This window comes from Sebastes fasciatus, chromosome 23, assembly GCF_043250625.1.
Source record: "Sebastes fasciatus isolate fSebFas1 chromosome 23, fSebFas1.pri, whole genome shotgun sequence".
Lineage (NCBI taxonomy): Eukaryota > Metazoa > Chordata > Actinopteri > Perciformes > Sebastidae > Sebastes > Sebastes fasciatus.
In genome coordinates this window covers 21,855,701-21,875,740 of record NC_133817.1, presented here as the reverse complement: position 1 = coordinate 21,875,740, position 20,040 = coordinate 21,855,701, and the positions used below count along the sequence as shown (strand labels likewise).

Sequence of the window (20,040 nt, the reverse complement as noted above, 5' to 3'; positions counted from 1 at the left end):
CCAGCTTTTTCCAGAGCTTTATTACTAAGATACACTGTTGAAAGCCCTGAAAAAAGCTAGTAAGTGGACCTTGAGTTGATATTTTTTTACTTCTGAATAATGAACTTTAAAATTGTATATTTAGCTCAGTTTGTAAAACACAAAATGCGATAATAAAAGTCCCTGAAGATGCGTTTATATATGTTCTTCAAAGAGAAATTTGGTGTTAGTGTTGCAGGTTGTTTAACTATCATTTTAATTAACTTTCACTTTGTTTTAGTTTTCAGTAACAATACTAACATCACTATTTAGCACCCTAAAATGAAAAAAAAATGTGAAAAGTAAAGACATGATAAACATCACAGTTTCACTCTCATGAGCCGCCAAACAAAAACTGTAGTTAGTCTGGTGAGGAATGTCAACAGAAAATTAAACTAAGGAAGCTCAGTGTGGACATGATTGCAATTTTTGTCCTGTAATCTCAATATTACTTTATTCTTGTGATCACAATTTGTGGTGCAGAAAATTATTCAGAAAATACTCATACCTTATTAAAACACATTATTTATCTGGAGATTACCCAAAAACCTGAAAAAATTATATTTTTTCAGGTTTTTCAAGGACATGACAGGATATGAGTAGTCATATCCTCTCTGAGCTTCCAAAGAATTGGAGAGATTCTTTTAACTTTTTCATATTTGTTTCCTCTCAAAACACAAACCAGGAAGACTTCTTACTTTACATTCAATACATTAATTTACATAATTTCTATGTGCAACCAGCCGATTGCCTCCCTACCGTGCTAATATGTATATATACTAACTTTCTTCTTCTATGGTACAGATGCATTTTTTTAACTGAATCAGGTTATGATTAAGGCACTATTATACTTTTTATTCACATACATGAACAACCAGACGAATCACCTTTTGCTGATGATGTTGAACTTTTCATGCATTATTGCTTATTGATGAATAAATGTGGTAACTGCATATGTGGCATATGCTGGTTAAATTGATATGCAGCTAAACTTATGAAGCATTTCACAACTTAGCATTTCAATTCCAAACTCTACATCCCTCCAGACATTGATATAGTTTCCATAATGAATGTTTAGTTTAACAAAGAAATGCAAGGCTGTAACAATCAATCCTTGCCATTGATTACCATATTCTTTAGCTCTGTTTCTATTTGAATGACCAGCTCTTTTATGGTTAAACATTGCCACATGTAAATCAACATATGAGCATTTCTTTAAATATCTTTACAAATTCATGGATATATAGTCAATATAGAATCAGATATTTTTGTCCGCCAAAATAAATGTTCAATTCTGTAGATTATTAATATTAGGACGTTGATATTGGACAATATTTTTAAGATAATTTCTTCCTACAAGGGTGAAATCTTCAGTTAAAGTTTATTGTAACTGTTCATTTGACTGTAATAATTCAGTCATTATATTACAAAGAACTAAAAACATATTACTAAAACTTTCAGGATTGAACCTACTTTCATATTTTGCTGATGACTTGTCCATATTCCTTCCAAACAACACGGACTGCTACCTTCAGTATACTGAAGCAAACAAAACTTGATGTACATTTAAATGTTGAGTCTGTGATTCTTTCTTATTTGACTGAGGTTCACTCTTTCCTTCAAAGTCTCCCTTGGATGCAGGCTTTGTAATCGTGACGTACAAACTGCAGTTAAGAGAGGTGATGACAGTGGGCAAAGGGTCATGCCTACGGTATATTACCAAAAGTAAAAAGAGAAATGTTGTGTCACAATATGACGAGGAGATATAGGCTAAACTTGAAATCTGAAGTCCAACTGAAATTACAATTAGTCAGTCGCCGGTGCCAAAAGGAGAGAGTGCCGGTGTTACACCGTAGGGAACGAGAGTGTCGGTGTTGCACCGTAGGGAACGATAGAGTGCCGGTGTTGCACCGTAGAGAACGAGTGTGTCGGTATTGCACCGTAGAGAACGAGAGTGATGGTGTTACACCGTAGAGAACGAGAGTATCAGAGTTGCACCGTAGAGAACGAGTGTGTCGGTATTGCACCGTAGAGAACGAGAGTGATGGTGTTACACCGTAGAGAACGAGAGTATCAGAGTTGCACCGTAGAGAACGAGAGTGCCGGTGTTACACCGTAGAGAACGAGAGTGTCGGTGTTACACCGTAGAGAACGTGGGAGTGGTGTTGAATAAATGTAAAACTAGGGGGCGCCATGATGAAACAAAAAAATATAAAATTTAAAGCTCCCTTTTGGTTTTTGATTTTTATTCTCAAAGGAGAACACAGGTATGTTTGCTGTAGCCCTCAAAAATACAATTTAATTTCAGTTGGACTTTAAAACTTTTCTCTCCACTAACCAATTCACCGAGGGACCAGAGGATGGATGGTGGTGATCCAGATGTGATGATGTTTAATCCCAACAACACACACATTTACACACACCACAAACACATAGTGTAAATCCAACCTTGCCGTCATGGTGAAATGTCTATGAAACATGAAAAAACCCACAAGAAACAGAAAATGACTCATCTGCATGTGCAGTCGTCTGAAACACATGAAGATAGAAACTGATCAGGATAAAAGATTTATTTTATCAAAAATAGATCACAATTAAAGATTGTCAAAATAAACATGGCAACAAGAACTGGAAATAAGAAAAAGAAAGAAATCAAAAATGCTTTCACACTGAAGTTCCCAGTAATCACTCACGCTATTGCTTTTTCTTATTTTTGAATGAAAATGAAACAATTTGGTGACAAGCCTGAAGTTAATAATGAAGAATGAAAATGTCTGTATTATAATTCAAACATTTTCATTGTATAGTACCAAATAGCTCTGAAGCGCTAACTGATCCGAAAACCGCGTAAACCAGACATCTTTAAGCTGTTGGACGTTTTAGGCTAGCAGTTTTCCTTTGTGCTAAGCTAAGCTAAACACATCCTGGAAACTATCCCCACTGGGGATTTGAACTGGTATCCATCTGACGTCATCCATTCTTCCCACAAATCACCAATTTTGTGTTTGAAATTTACAGGAATTAAACGTCACCTCCAGGACTGGTGGGAAAATCTCAGAAACAGCATTTTAGTCCATCCGCTTCCATTAAAGCCTCAAACTAATAAACTGTTTTAGGTTAAGCAGGTTATTTTTAAGACAGGCTGACCCACTCCATACATTATTGCCCTTAAATCAACAAATAATTTAAAAACAGTCACACTCGCTCACACACACTTCTGATCATTTCACCAATAAATAAAAAATGTGCAAAGAAAATCATGATGTCAGGCTCTAAACTGGATGTTTAATTAAAAGGCTTCATATAGTTAGTTTTGTATGCATTTCCTCTGGCATTTTTAGCATTGTTTGGGACTTCAGTAAGTTATCAAATGGCAGTTTATAGAGCGTTTGGGTTATTTAATTGTCCCAGATACATAGAGAGACATTTATAAACTCAATCCAGGTGTGATGACAGATAACGGGACACCGACGTCGTTAAAGCTTCTGTCGTTAATGAGCGGACACTGAGGTAGATGTTATCAATAATAACAGATATACAGCATTCTGATCAAAACCCAAACACAATCAGAAACATTCAAAATTATTCAAAGATGTCAAATGTCTGCAATAAATGCATTTTAACTGTCTTTTTTTTCATAATTTTCCACACAAACATTCTTGTTATTGGGGGTTTTTTAAAGTGTTTTTGGCAGGCAGACATTTTTCATCAGAGCTGCCCACTGGAGCTGTTTTTACCAAGGCAAAAATGAAAAAAGAAAAAAAATAGCAAAAATGTTAAAAATCTACAAAATAATTAACCAATTCCTTTCCATATAAAACATATACAGTATGATACTTTAAAAAATATAGATTTAGCAACTAACTCCGCCGGTCGAACAGATTTATTTCAATATATCGATGAGCTGCTGTTGTTGTTCCCGTGTTTCAGATCAACACAAACATGTTTTCTTCTCTTTACATGCTCTACTTTCCAAGCATGCAATAATATGTTTTGGTTTGAATATGATATGCAACGTACAGACAGGACTTACAAGTCTCTACAGCAACAGGAGCAATCTCCCAAAAAACATCTACTCGAGAATATGCAGAGGACTCCATGTTGTAAATATCAGATGATTCAAGTAACGTTTGTCGTACCTCAGAGTCCGACTGTAGCTTCAGTCAGGATGTCCTCTTGTAATGGAAAGGCGTCTCATAGCTCCCATGAGTGTCAGTGTTTTTATCCAGAGTTAGTTTTATTTCACCTTCATCAGAGGAAGGATGACGAAGAGGAAGAGGAGGGGTGGGGGAAGCACGGATGTCGTACTCTTTTGGTTTGACGAGGTGGAGGAGCGGCTCATCGTTCTTCACCTGGAAAACAAAAAGAAAGAAACACAGTTGTTACATTACAGAGTATAATAAAAAGTATTCTTTCTTCACCTCCAGGAAGGAAAAAACTATTGTACATTGTGTGACTTTAAACAGTCTCAGATAAAAGTTGTAAACATGGAGAAATCTTAAATGTCAAGAATTGTTAAAAGAGGAAAATCTAATAAAATTGTGTGGGGAAATGTAAAAAACAAATGTGTGAAAAATGTCCAAGAAATGTGGGGGGAAAAAAACAATGTGTGAAAAATGTTTAAAAAATGTGGGAAAAAAATGTAAAAGAAAATGTGAGAAAAATGTCCAAAAGATTTGTGAAAACTGTCGAAAAATGTGTGACAAATACCAAAAACTTTTCCATAAAATGTGTGGGGAAATGTAAAAGAAAATATGTGGAAAAAGTCCAAGAAATGGTGAAAAGAAAAAAGAAAAAAAAACAATGTGTGAAAAATGTCAAAGAAATGTGAAAAATGTTTAAAAAATGTAAAAAAAAAAAAATTGTGAAAGATGTAAAAAGAAATGTGTGAAAAATGTTCCAAAACATTGTGAAAACTGTCGAAACATGTGTGGAAAATATTTTTAAAAATGTTCCAGAAAATGTGTGAAATATGTGTGAAAAATGTCTGCAAAGTGTAAAAAAAATATCCAAAAAATGTGTGAAAAGACGATTTTGCAAATATATGTTTTTTTTGGTAGGAAATGATGAATCTTGTAGTCCCTCAGTTTGGGGACTACACCTACAGTACAGTAAAGTATTTTGGAATGTTATAATGAAGTTTCCTCAAAGAAAACGTGTTGATTTAAAAGATAAACTCCTGTTGATTGGTAAAGTGAAAGATGATTTCAAAGACTGTGATACCTAACAGTAAATTACACCTGCTTTTGATTTTTGGAAAGTTCATTCTTAAACGAAACCTCAGTCTTCTTATCTCCATATCCTGAGAGAGAGCGAGGCAATTAAATCTATATGTGAAAGACCGTCTCATATAAATTCAACCCTCCAGCATCTAAATAAGAAATTTTTCTGGAAGCTCTGGAATCAGGCTGCACACTGTGAACATTTACTGTGAACATTTACTTTCCCAGGGTATCCATCACCACAGTCACATGCTGAGGAAGCGGAAACAAGGACAAACCAGCAGCCATCACTTTCTGTTTTTTCTGTGTGGACCGTGCAGCCTCTATTGTCGTACACACACATTTAAGAGTTCATGACACCCAGTTCACTGGTTACCAACCCTCTGAGATTAAACCTCCAGGACCACAGGAGGTTTAATCCAGCCATAAACTCACTTTACTGACCCAGTTTAATCTCAGGTGTCAGCTACGGACACTGGTGGGAAACTATTATTATTATAACTTTAAAAAGACGGGACGTGATGAGCTGCAACAAGACAAGCGAGCCAGACGGTGACCCGGACCAGAACCAGGAGCAGTCAGACCAGCTGTGTGCTGAATGTTGTTTGTATAATAATCCAGTGAAACTGCTCTCTGATGTTTGTCGAGCTTCACTTCACTCCAGCAGATACAAAGGTTTTATCAGCTGGCGTCGGTGAGCATGGATGCACAGCATCCACGTAGGAACGCTGAGAATAGACGGTTTCTCCGGGACAGGAGAGCAGAGAGGAGATAATCAATAAACATGTTTCATTTACTGATGTCGCTCTGCAGGGATAATTCAGTCTTTATAGTTAATCAGTTCTGTTTTTCTTCTGCTGCCACTCCGAGCCACTATGACCTTCACCATCCTGTTGACATCAGGAATAATCCACAGCCAGCTATGCAGTTATTGAACAATAAAGGATGACACAGGTTGTTATTTTTGATAACCACATGGGTCAGAGTATTTTATCTTGCTTCTATCATTGCAGCATTTTGCACAGGCCTGAGATTAAAGCCAAAACATGAGAGTTTTCAAAATAAACCCGATCCTAACCTGATCCTTATGGAAGACGGAACCTGCCAAAATCAAAAATAAATAAATTAATGAATTGGTAAAATGTGACAAAAAATTATATTTCTGTTTTAATTTCCTTATTTATTTATTTAGCTTTGTATTAATTCCCATATTATTTATCTTTGTATTTATTTTTATTAATCTTTAAATTTATTTATTTATTTATTTTTGCATTTATTTTTATTTATTTTTAAATGTGTGCATTTGTTTATTTATTTGTGCAATCACTTATTTATTTATTTATTTATTTATTTATCCATCCATCTGCATCCATCCATCTGCAACCGCTTATCCCGTTAGGGGTCGCGGGGGGGCTGGAGCCGATCCCAGCTGACATTGGGCGAAGGCAGGGTACACCCTGGACAGGTCGCCAGTCCATCGCAGGGCTGACACATAGAGACAGACAACCATTCACGCTCACATTATTTATTTATCTTTATATTAATTCCCTTATTTATTTAATCTTCTGTTTAATTTTCCTTTTCATTTATTTATGTATTTATTTTTACTCATCTTTAAATTTATTTTATTTTTTTCCATTTATTTATGTATTAATTTTGTAAATGTATTCATTTTGCATTTATTTTCATTTATTTTTAAATGTGTGCATGTATTTATGTATTTATGCAATTATTTATTTATTTGTTTATTTATTTATAAAATGTCACAAAATAATGAAAAACGTCCAACATGATGTCCAAAACACAAAGAGATTAAATAAATGTAGCCATTAATTAATTGATAAAATGTGACATAAATTGATATTTCTGTTTTAATTTGGTTCTTTATTCATCTTTGCATTAATTTATTTACTCCTCTGTATAATTTTTCCCTTTTATTTTAAATGTATTTACTTATTTTAGCATTTATTTTTTTATTTATCTATTTATTTTATATTTATTTTTAAATGTATGTATTTATTTATGTATTTATGCATTTCTTTCTTTCATTATTTATGCATGATTTTTTCTTTGCACCCCTTATTTATTTCCCCCAAACTTATTTATATCTGTATTCTTTTCGTTACACATTTCATTTTAAATTTATTTATGCATCTATGCCTCATTATACAAATGAGGGGGGCATGACGTGTTGTTAAATGTTTGGTATACAGTGGTGGATTTACAGGGCTCTGCTCTAAATATATATATAAAATACTAATACACCCTATATTACAAAAATCTGTGAATAATACTTTGACTTGCATGTGCTTCTATTAAAAACAAAAGAAGAAATTTAACAACCTGAATACAAGGTGAATAAGGTCAAAGATGAATCCAACAGCACTTAAAGTTAAAGTCCAAACAAAGTCTGTCCGGTTGCAGAAATCTACACAACAAAGTAATAAAAACACATTAGAATCACCCTTATGATAAACTTTACTCCTCCAACCAGCAGGAAGTGCTGCAGCCTTCCAGCTCTCAAGATGAATAACAGAAAATAATAGAAAACTCTCCAGCAAATCAGAATCCACTATCCTCTGTTGCTATGGCAACAGTCATAATACATATCTAACCAGAGTCATGTGTTCCCCAAAAACTGGATTTGATCTTTTTCTTTCGCCAGCTGCAGTAAAACCTCCACCTGCATCATTATTTCCTTCATGTAAACAGCATGAAGCAGCTCAGTGTGATGTCATTTTGATGTTGTGATCCCGTCACCACGGCGACCAGCAGCCCAGCAGCTGTGCTGTCACCCGATGGTTTAGTGTCCAGCAGCTCAAGGTCTCGTGACTGTAATTCATCAAGTGTAAGTGACATAGGTGTCTTTAAATAACGCTGACCTCCAACCTCCACCAACCTGTGACATGACGCCGCACGACTGGCGGATTAAATAAATAGCAGCTGATTATTCTCACATATTTATCAATAATTACTCATCACATAAATAAATGACTGGACTGTTATCAGTGTGATGTTTTAAGTTTGAACACCAGATGGAGACAGATGTTTCTTTTTGACATTTCAGCTACAAATCAGGTTTGTTAAATATGAAATATGATGTCACACAAAGAAGATAAAATGTTAAAATTGTATATATGAATATATTCAGACTTAGAACTTAAAACTGAAATCAATTAGCCGATCGAGAAACAATTAATCTGCTTAATATTAATTGAAGGTGTTTATTGAGCATAAATGATGCTTACGTAAATGTGATGATTTACTGTTTTTCTCTGTTTTACATCTCAGTCAACTGAATCTCTTTGTGTTTTGGACATCGTGTTGGACGTTTTTCATTATTTTGTGACATTTTATAAATAAATAAACAAATAAATGAATAATTGCATAAATACATAAATATATGCACACATTTAAAAATAAATGCAAAATTAATACATTTACAAAATTAATACATAAATAAATAAATGGAAAGAATAAAATACATTTAAAGATGAATACAAATAAATACATAAATAAATAAAAAGGAAAATTAAAAAGAAGATTAAATAAATAAGGGAATTAATAGAAAGATAGATAAATAAATAAGTGATTGCACAAATACATAAACAAATGCACACATACAAAAATAATGCAAAAGTAAATAAATGAATAGATGAATAAATAAATAAATTTAAAGATTAATAAAAAATAAATACATAAATAAATAAACAATACAAAGATAAATAAATAAGGGAATTAATACAAAGATAAATAAATAAATAAATTAACAAATTACAACAGAACTATCAATTTATGCCACATTTTATCAATTCATTAATGGCTACATTTATTTTTAATATTATTTTTGCCACATTTAATGACATATTTATTTATTTATTGAGTCATTTATTTATTAATACATTTATTTTTGATTTTGGCAGGTTCCTTCCTCCATAGGGTGGAGGTTATGGGTGGAGGTTGGTTAGGGGGAGGTTGGAGGTTGAGTGTGTAACTCTCTGCGGGCCACTTGTGGCTCCAGGACAGATTCTCTCAGCAGTGACAAAGACGCTAACAATAGCTGTCAGAGTGAAACTCGGCCCGTCAACAGCAGCAGTGTCATCCAAGGGGAGACCTGTTTACCTCCGCCTGCATATGTTCAGAGAGGAGGAGGAGGAGGAGGAGGAGGAGGGAGGTGACTCCACAAGAGGAGGTTCTGACCAGAACCCCTCCCAGAGGACGACGCAGTCAGTCAGCACGATGCTTGTTTGAGCCGTCATGTCTGCGTTATGTAACTGTAACAGGGTGGATGTGTGGTGGAGGAGCGGCCTACAACACGCTCTAAACATGCTTTATCTTTCCTCCACGTCACCAACACACTTTAAGTCAAATAATGCAAAGGGCTGCAGTTTGGAATGATTTAAAGGGCGGGTCCATCGACTATGTTAACGCCCAGCCCTCAGCCATTAGCTAAAAGCAGTGACGTAGGTTAGCACAGTAAGCTAATCAATAAGGTTCTGAATAATGTGAACGCTAGCACTAGCTGAGTCAACGTTATCTGTGCTAAGTTTGGAAATAACTTAAACAAGTGGGGTTGTATGTATACTCCGTGTTCTGAAACGTAAAATTACTGTTTTTGTTAATGGAGTCTGGTGGCTTTGAAAAGAACAATATAACGGCATAATATAAGGGAATGAGTCCTTACCCCAAGTGAAGGAGTTTAAGTATCTCGGGGTCTTGTTCGCGAGTGAGGGGACGATGGAACGTGAGATTGGTCGGAGAATCGGAGCAGCAGGGGCGGTATTGCATTTGCTTTACCGCACCGTTGTGACGAAAAGAGAGCTGAGCCGGAAGGCAAAGCTCTCGATCTACCGTTCAATCTTCGTTCCTACTCTCACCTATGGTCATGAGGGTTGGGTCATGACCGAAAAAACGAGGTCGCGGGTGCAAGCGGCCGAAATGGGTTTCCTCAGGAGGGTGGCTGGCGTCTCCCTTAGAGATAGGGTAAGAAGCTCAGTCATCCGTGAGGGACTCGGAGTAGAGTCCTTGCTCCTTTGCGTCGAAAGGAGCCAGTTGAGGTGGTTCGGGCATCTAGCACGGATGCCTCCTGGGCGCCTCCCTTGGGAGGTGTTCCAGGCACGACCAGCTGGGAGGAGACCACGGGGAAGACCCAGGACTAGGTGGAGAGATTATATCTCTACTCTGGCCTGGGAACGCCTCGGGATCCCCCAGTCAGAGCTGGTTAATGTGGCCCGGGAAAGGGAAGTTTGGGGTCCCCTGCTGGAGCTGTTGCCCCCGCGACCCGATCCCGGATAAGCGGTTGAAGATGGATGGATGGATGGAATATAACGGCTTCCGTAAAGCAGCTGTGGACGGAAGCAGCAGAAAAACGGATTTCAGCCACCTAAAAAATTTCAACATCAGTTTGACTGTATGCTATATTTAGAATATTTTCATCACTTTACCTCCCCGCCAGACAGCCCTTTCTGACGGGGAACTGAAGCTGTTGTCTTCAAAGCCACCAGACTCCATTCACAAAAACAGTAATTTAACCTCTCAGAACGCAGGAGTTGATGGTCTACGTTTGGAAATAACTGAAAGGGTTAGTTCAGATTTTTTTGAAGTGGGTTTGTATGTATACTGGTCATTATTGTAATGTTGTAGTAAAACTAAATATAATATGTGTGTATATAAATCTATGGGTTTATGTTGGTTTATGTAGGTACACATTCAGTTGCCAGTTTGTTGATTCAACTATGATCATTTAGGAGGATGTATGTGGTGCTGTCGCTCTATATTGATTTACAGAGAGATGTTTCTGTTATTTAGTCCACCCTCACTATTATAAATTGGGTGGACAAAATAGTAGAAACACTTCAGTGTCAGTATAACACAATCAACTACATCCTCCAAAATGATCATAAAACTGAATCAACATCTCTCTAAAAACTGAACATATTATTGCATTCGTTTTATCTGGGTGTACCTAATAAACTGAACACGGATTGTAGGTAATACGTGTGTGTGATCCAGAGTTACGTCTTTAACAAGGTTCATCTCAACCACCTGTGTGAGTTGTCCTTAGTGAGACGGCGAGCAGCTGGACGGAGGAAGGTTCTAAAAGGTTCTAAAGCTGCAGCGTCACAAGAGTCCAGAGCTCCATCAGTGGAGAAAGAGGAGTGAAGTTAGAGGACAGATTTTAGACATTTTAGAAAATAACTTACAGCCCAGAAGTTACTCTGATCTTTCTTCAGGAAATGCAGCTACTTTAGTTTGAATTTAGGACTTCTCCACGTCCAAGGAAAACAATTTGGTTTGAACCATTTTAGTCAGGAAACGAGTCCTGACTGTGTTTCATGAAAAAGAGGAATATTTAATTATTTCATCGACAACAAAACAGGCTGCTAATACCCATCTATAGAAGGGATGTTTCATGATAAAACATTTTATTTAAAAAGTAAAATCACAACTACACCTGTTCCAAGTCCGCACCATCAAAATAAAACATCTGTTCATGTTCACGCTGATTTTTTACAAAAGATTTAAACTTTTGTGTTTGTTTAAGTTATCTGGTGTCACAAAGAGAGATCATTATTTGTCCGGACTGTAACCGACCTCATCGCCATGAATATTGGCAAGTATACCAGGTAGAAACAGGATGAAAAATAGGTGTGATTTAGAGGGATAGTTCCTGTGTGATCGGCTCGTTTCACCTCTTTAAGAAGGAGCTGATAAAAACATAAAACACACCTCAGTTTGAACACAGAACTTCCTTGACAGATCCCGTGATCAACAGATATATTTAATATCTTAGTTTCTTACTATTCCTGCTAAAATCACAATTTACTTAATCTTGTGGCTTTGCTTTCACACCACAAGAGTTCAACTGACAGCTCGCACATCTGCCAGACCAAAGCAAACGCACAAGAGGAATTAAGAACATAAAGTGTAAAAGTTAACCTCTTATTATTCTTCCCTCTTTTTTAGAGACACTGGCACTATCAGAAAGTAAAGAAAAGTCTACATTTACGTCATAAGACTCTCCTACAGCCAGAACTGTTTTATTTTAAAAGGAAGTTCTGAATAGAAAGTGGATCAGTGTCCAGCTGCAGCTGACAGAATCAATGTGAACCAGCAGAATGATGCAGCAGCTGTTGGCTGCCACCTGCAGGATCACAGCTGTACTGCAGCTGCTACAGATGTTAACAGATGATGGGTTTTAAATCTGTCTGCAGCTTTTACACATTAACATCCTGCATTTTAAACAAGAGTGACTAACTGTTGTTCTCAATGAAGCTTAAAAATACCATTGCATTGTGAGTAATCATCAGAGAACAGAGCTGCAGTAATAACGTATTCCTTCTAGAAATTTCTCATATTTCTTATTGACCAAACTTATACAGAATAAAAGACTGAAACAATGCAGTTTCTGCCAATGTCAGCTGATGTTAATGTGAGAAGGATTCACCTCAAAATTTTCTCTGAATTAATAAGATGTTTTAGTCATTCAACTTGTGTGTTTTAAATTTTTTTTTTTTCCAAATCAAGAAAATTAGCGTTAGTCATTTTTATTTCTTTACATAACTAGCATTCTGTATTTTTCATCTGGTCGTTAGTGATTTTTTGCAAACTATTTGTGATAATTGGTATCAGTATCAGAAAATAATAAAAAAACAACTGTATTGTAAGAGCATTAAGTTAGTGTATGAGTGAAAGCGAGGGTTGTGAAAATTGGTGGCCCAAAAACCAAGATGGCGAAGGCCTTAAAATCAAGATGGCTACAGCCCAAAAACCAAGATTGTGCAGACCAAAAAACCAAGATGGCGACGGCCCAAAAGATGGCCATGGCCAAAAATCAAGATAATGCGGCCAAAAACAAAGATGGCGACGGTCAAAAAAACAAGAGGGTGACGGCCAAAAAAACAAGATGGCCATGGCCAAAAATCAAGATGGTGCGGTCAAAAACCAAGATGGTGACAGCCAAAAAACCAAGAGGGTGACGGCCCAAAAACCAAGATGGCGACGACCCAAAAGTCAAGATGGTGCGGCAAAAAAAACAAGATGGCGACAGCCCAAAAACCAAGATGGCGACGACCCAAAAATCAAGATGGCCATGGCCAAAAACCAAGATGGTGACGGCCAAAAAAACAAGATGGTGATGGCTAAAAACCAAGATGGTGACAGCAAAAAAACAAGATGGTGACGACCAAAGATCCAAGATGGTGACGGCTAAAAACCAAGATGGTGACGGGCAAAAACCAAGATGGTGACAGCCAAAAAACAAGATGGCGATGGCCCAAAAAACAAGATGGCGAAGGTCCAAAAACCAAGATTGTGCCGGCCAGAAAGCCAAGATGGCAACAGCCAAAAACCAAAAACCAATATGGCAGGCCAAAAACCAAGATGGCGAGGGCCAAAACGTTGAACCAACGGTGACGTCACGGTGACTACATCCACTTCCTGTATACCGTCTATGGTTTTTAGTTTGTTTTCCTGCCCCCTGGTGGCCAACAATCAATTCATGCAGCTTTAAATCAACATATTTTATCGATCTAGGTGGAAAATGATCTTTAATTCAGCGTGTTCACTGAAAATGACGCCAAATGGATAAATATGTCACTCGCTACTAATCCAGACCGAACATGAACACATGAAAACAACATTATTGATTGATATCGGGCTACAGAAACCTCAACACAGATACACAGAATGAATATAATATAATGAACTTGTTCTGGTTGAACTCACCTCTCCGTGTGACCAGCCCTCCGGAGTTATGAATCCGTTGGTCGTCTGAGTTGAAGAGCCGTCCGGCCGTCCGTCTGTGTGTCGATGATTCAGCAGTTAAACTCCATCAGGCCTCCATCCATCAATCCATCAGCTAATAATCCAACAGGACGTCTGCTGGGACCATTTTTATTCCCTCAGTTTGTTCAAAAATTCCCCTTTTTTTTCATGAGGTTTGGTTGAGTGATTCGTCCCTGGAGTCCAGATGAGTAAGGTGCTTTAATGACGGAGCTAATTATGGAAACCTCAAACATAGCAGGCGACCTGTTGGTGTAAATATCGGGAGAAGTGCTAAAATATTTATCGATTTGAGACAGAAAATTGTATTTTTGTTTAAACTGATTTGTGCATTTTAAGCATTTCCTAAAGTTAAAACGTTAGAGCTCGACAGATACATCAGCAGCTGATATCACCTGAGCAAAGAAATATCGGTCTCAGTGTCAGCATTTTGTTATGGAAGCAAAAAGGTGATGAAATAATTTTAATTGTAATTTTTTTTAATACAACTGAATGTAAATATTTTACTTTGAAAACCCAGCTATCTGTATTTATGTGGTTTGAATTCTCTTTTTGTATACTCTTTTTTATATTTCAACATTACAAGAAACTGCATGAATACTTATATACCAAATGCCAAAGATTCAGATTTTGTCCTTTTTTTGGCTGCCATATCGGGTCAATATATACAACAAAAAGTGGCAAACCCTTTTTTTGTATTGATCTTATTTTACATCTCTGTATCAATTTTTTTTTTTTTTTTTGTTTTGTTTATTTAATTTTTGCTAATTCCAGTAATTCCAGTTTTGCTTTTCAAAATTTTCTTTTACTGTCATTTTTTATAAGAAAATGAATTTTTAACATGAATACTTAATTTTGAAATTCAATCACAGTTTAAATACCAAAGATTCAGATTTCAGTCTTTTTTGGCTTCCGTACTTGGCCAACAAAAAGTGGCAAAATGTGGCTAAACTTTTTTGAATTGATCTTTTTTTTCATTTCTGTATAATATGTTGTTGTTTTTTTGTGTTTTGTTTATATCTTTTTTGCTAATTCCTGTGACTTTTGTTGTTCAAAATGTTCTTTTACTGTCAATTTTGATAAGAAAGTATATCATTAAATATATTTTATTGCTAAAATATTCTGCTTTTTATCACAGCACTTGTTGCTGAGATGTTAAATAAGTAAATATCAGTGTCTGTATTGTATAAATCAGCCCCAAAATGTCAGCATCAGTCGAGCTCTAAAACATATTTTTCTTTTACAAACTATTGAATGGGACGGTTTCCTTTCTTTTTTATACATGTGTTTTTCTGGCTGAAAAAATACACGATTTTAGAACTTCTGTTGGGTCTCTGGGAACTTGTGATGTTATTTTCTGACATATTTTAAGCCTAAAATAACAGATGATCAGAGTAATGGCTGGTTACAGCTCAGTTTGCACCATCAGTATGGATCATATTCTGTGTGACTAAGGTGCATGGACAATAAGTCGTGTAACTGGCTGTTAATATGTTATATTTTATATTTTGGACTGTGAAGGTTGAAATGATTCAGCTGGTGAAATCAAACAACATGGAGGCTTCCACAACATGGTGGTTTAGTGGCCTCGCTGAGTCTCGTCTCCACAGCCTTCAGTCCTGTGGCAGACAATACAGAAAAGTCTGGAAGGTTGCTATAGAAACTGCATCCAGCGGAGGGATGCGGGGATGCTTCTCATCCACACTGTGGCGCAGTTGGGTTGGGGGGGAAAAACGCTGCAGCTGATTTTCATAATGCTTTAACAAAGTGAGGATTTAACCTCCTGGAGCCTTGGACTGTTTAATTTTAGGAGAATTGATTCTTCCACATCATCTGATCACCACTGAGCAGACAACACATGAGAATGTGCTGCATCTTATTTAGATTAAATTGGTCCTGTGTTGCTTCAGATAGACAGAAAAAAAGCAAATGTAAACTTTAAACCTGCATTATTATGGCAATAAATTACGCATTTACTAAGAGAGACATTAATAATAATAATAACAATAAAGTGCTACAACTGGCTGAAGGCTGATCATTTCTCCTGACTCATGACGCGCGTAATGGAAGACAGTTTCAGGGGATGAATGATAATCCATAAATGAATCCCGTTGATGGCAGAAATGAGGAGCTCTCCAGTCTGAACTCCAACCAGAGTGCAGGGTGTTTGATGGCACTGAAAGGTTCTCCTCTGCGCGCCACCGGTGCGTAAACGTGGGGTCCATCTCAGACGTCGGTGAGCTTCCCGGTGTACGGCGCTTTGTGCGGGCTGCAGTTGGTGTACTTGATGGAGTCCGCGTCGTCGCTGTCCAGGTAGTCGGATTTGGTCAGAGACGGTTTGCTGTCGCTCTGGTTAAAGTCTCCAAACTGCGGCTGCTGCTGCTGCCCGCACGTCACGTGCGTGTACTGGAACTGCTCCTCGTGCTCCGTCTCCCGGTGGTAGAAGTAGTTGAAGTTGGACACGATGACCGGCACCGGGAGCGCGATGGTGAGCACGCCGGCGATGGCGCACAGAGAGCCCACGATCTTACCTCCGATGGTGACCGGACACATGTCCCCGTAGCCCACCGTAGTCATGGAAACCACGGCCCACCAGAAGGCGTCCGGGATGCTGCTGAAACCGGACTCCGGGTCGTCGGTCTCCGCGAAGTACACCGCGCTGGAGAAGAGGATTACTCCGATGAAGAGGAAGAAGATGAGCAGTCCCAGCTCCCGCATGCTGGCCTGCAGGGTCTTCCCCAGGATCTGGAGCCCCTTGGAGTGTCTGGAGAGCTTGAAGATCCTGAAGACCCGGACCAGACGGATGACCCGGAGGATGGCCAGAGACATGGCCTGCTGTCCGTTGCCCTGATGCTCCGCCAGCTCCAGACCCAGCGTGATGAAGTACGGCATGATGGCCACGATGTCGATGGTGTTCATGATGTTCTTGAAGAACGCGGGCTTGCTCGGGCACGCGAGGAACCGGACCAGCAGCTCGAAGGAGAACCAGATGATGCAGAGGGTCTCCACGATGAAGAACGGGTCAGTGAACGGGTTGGGCTTCTTTGCGCGCGCGGTTCCGTTCACCGCAACCAGCTGCTCGTCCGGTACCCGGGCTTCCTCCCGGAACTCCGGTAAAGTCTCCAAGCAGAAGATCACGATGGAGATGAGGATCACGAGCACGGAGACGATGGCGATGCCCCTGGCGGGTCCGGAGCTCTCCGGGTACTCGAACAGGAGCCAGACCTGCCTCTGGAACTCGTTGGCTGGCAGCGGCCGCTCCTCCTCCTTGATGAAACCTTCATCCTCCTTAAAGTTCTCGATCACCTCCTCGCCCAGCTCGTAGAACTTGATCTCCTCCATGAAGATGTCCACCGGCACGTTGACGGGTCTCCGGAGCCTCCCGCCGGACTGGTAGTAGTACAGGATGGCATCGAAGCTGGGTCTGTTCCGGTCGAAGAAGTACTCGTTCCGGAGCGGGTCGAAGAAGCGCATCCTCTTCCTCGGGTTCCCCAGCAGCGTGCACGGGAACTGGGCGAGCGTCTTCAGCTGCGTCTCGAAGCGCAGCCCGGAGATGTTGATGACGACCCGCTCGCAGCAGTCCTGGTTGTCGGCTCGCTCCGGGTCGTACACATCCTGGGCTGACAGCGCGGCCAGTGCCACAGTCTCATCCAGGTTCTCTCCGGGCACCACTGTCATCTTAACCCCCCCCACTAGACCCCCCTAGACCCTAGACCAGGGCTCCTCAGTCCTCTCTCCGATCCCCCCTCCGACTCCTCCGCGCGTATTTTGGAAACCCAGCTGAGCGTCTTTTTCTCGTGTCTTCTTCTTTTTCGTCACGTGTGATCTGGTTCCTCTGGTTGTGGTTCCTTTGGTTCCTGTAGTTCCTCTTTTTCCTGTGGTTCCTCTGGTTCTGGTTCCTCTGGCATCGTTGTTGCCCCCCCACCCCACCGCGCTCACCTCTCCACCGTCCACGCGCTGCTGTTGTCTGGACTGGCCGTCACATTCACTGCATCTTAAGCAGGCTTTGCCCTCCCCGAGCTGACGTGTGTGTGTGCGCGCTCTCTCACTGAGGAGGGGGGGGAAACACGCACATATGCTCACAATGAATCTGATCCGGCTATTTAGACACAATAAAATAATAATATGGAGACAATAGCAGGGGGATTTGGAGACTTTGCGTGCACAGGAAGAGTCGTGCGTAAATGAACCTGTTGTCTCCAGCGTGGCACAGTCTCAAGGTTATCACTTGAGTTGTTTTTGATGCAAATACGAACATGCATGAATGAATGAATGAATGCGTAAAAACGTGCAAAACGCGTGCAAAACGCGTGCAAAAAACATGCAATTTCCATGCAAGAAATCTAAATTTCATCCGTGATTAAATACCTGTGGCTCAGAGGTTCGTCCTCCTCCGTCCATCCATCCTTTCATCCACAATGACACACACACATAGAGAGACTAAAAGAGGCTCTGCAATGTCACGCGCTGCAGCCGTTTTCCAGACGGGAACCTCGCTGGGGTTAAAGTTGTGCACGACTTTCAAGGATGGTGTCATGTCTGCTTGCGTATTGCTTTGTGCGTGAAACACAAAATAAAGCATTCTTCTGTCGAGAGTTTGAAAGCAACATGTCTCTGTGTGGAAGGTAAACAGTGCTGCGCTGTGCAACAAGTCGAGAGAAGGAGAAAAAAAATAAAAAGGGAATCTGGATGATGGAAAGAAGGGAGAGTTTCTGGGCTGCAGCTCAAAGTGGTGACGTGTTCTCTCCGAAAATAGCTGGATTTCTCTCAGGGGCCAGCAGGAAAAGTTTCTTTTCCCATGGAATGACCCGAGGGAGCTGCTGCAGGGAAAATGAGAAAATGAGATGATGAAAAAGGGAAAATAAAACAGATTTACATCTCTAACCAAGAGAGAGAAGAAGAAGAAGATACACAGGGAGAGAGTCATTCAGAAAATACAACAGCAAACCTGGAGACTTAATTCAAAGTTCCTCTTGAATGAAAAGATTAAAACAGGAGAACGAAGAGGAATGCATTAAAACATTCAATGGGATGTTGGAATGGAACCAGAATACCAGCCAACATCTTTCACTACCAAACAAACTTGTCATTTTGCTATCTGGAAATTCATGATATTGCTAAAAACACAAGACATAATATGAAATGAGGTTCTGTGTCACCATATTCAGCTCCTCGTATAAACAGAAATTCAACATAAAGACACTCAAAAAACAGTGGAAATAAGGGAAGAAGTTATTTCCAAAATGCATGGGAAACTGGTGTGTTTCTTTATACAAATAAATATGCAAAAAAAATAAAAAATAAGTGGCAATAACTTCCAGCATGACTTTATGATTTTATAAACCCTGAGAGAACTTTTTTTAGGGGGTCCAGGGGGGCTTTAGGAGGAGATAGCAGGTCAACAGTCAATTTCACATAGAGGTGGTGTACATCATCTGAAAGCTGAGAACCTGGAGATTAATTCTAGTCATAAGTCAATAATCAAAATAAATAGTGAAAGTGTATAAGGGATTTAGAACATGATGATAGAAGTATATGATGGTCATCCCCATGCTCTATTATGACTCATAAGTTGTTGCAGCAATTTTTGGGGATTGATACCATTTGTTACACAGATTTGGTGATCAATTTAACCATTTTTTACCACTGGAGAATTGATATTAAAAAAAGATCAATCATCCCTCCAAAATACCACATTAAGACACCAAGACCTTGAGGAACACTAGAAAAAGCCATGCTGTGATTTGGGATCAAACACTTTTGAAATTTGGAGATTTCTGCATTTTTCGGCGATTGGATGGCAAGCACTTGTGCTCAGAAACCCCCTTATTGTCAATCTAGCTAGGAAAGCCATCCATCCTCTGAATGCTCTAGATCTCTGGTTTATGGCAGTAAAGTTTCATGAGGCTGTGATTATCCTAGAGGTCACCACAGGTCATTTTATACAGCGAGGTCAAGTTTCACTACAATGAAATGTCTACTATGGGGACTAACATCATCACACATGAATACAGTT

The 20,040-nt window shown here is 39.1% G+C and overlaps 1 protein-coding gene across 1 annotated transcript; it reads right to left on the bottom strand.

Annotated features, from left to right (window-relative positions):
* Nucleotides 1–218: 218 nt before the first annotated feature.
* On the bottom strand, nt 219–18,550 carry LOC141761802 (shaker-related potassium channel tsha2). The gene is made up of 3 exons (XM_074625422.1): nt 18,393–18,550; nt 13,968–18,072; nt 219–4,370 (listed from the first exon to the last, which is right to left on the bottom strand). The coding sequence occupies exon 2, from the start codon at nt 17,700–17,702 to the stop codon at nt 16,251–16,253; it is 1,452 nt and encodes a 483-aa protein (XP_074481523.1). The 5' UTR covers nt 17,703–18,072; nt 18,393–18,550; the 3' UTR covers nt 219–4,370; nt 13,968–16,250.
* Nucleotides 18,551–20,040: the final 1,490 nt, after the last annotated feature.

What these genes read in the sequence shown, in the direction of transcription:
- LOC141761802 (XM_074625422.1), bottom strand. Translation starts at nt 17,702, where the DNA reads ATGACAGTGGTGCCCGGAGAGAACCTGGATGAGACTGTGGCACTGGCC.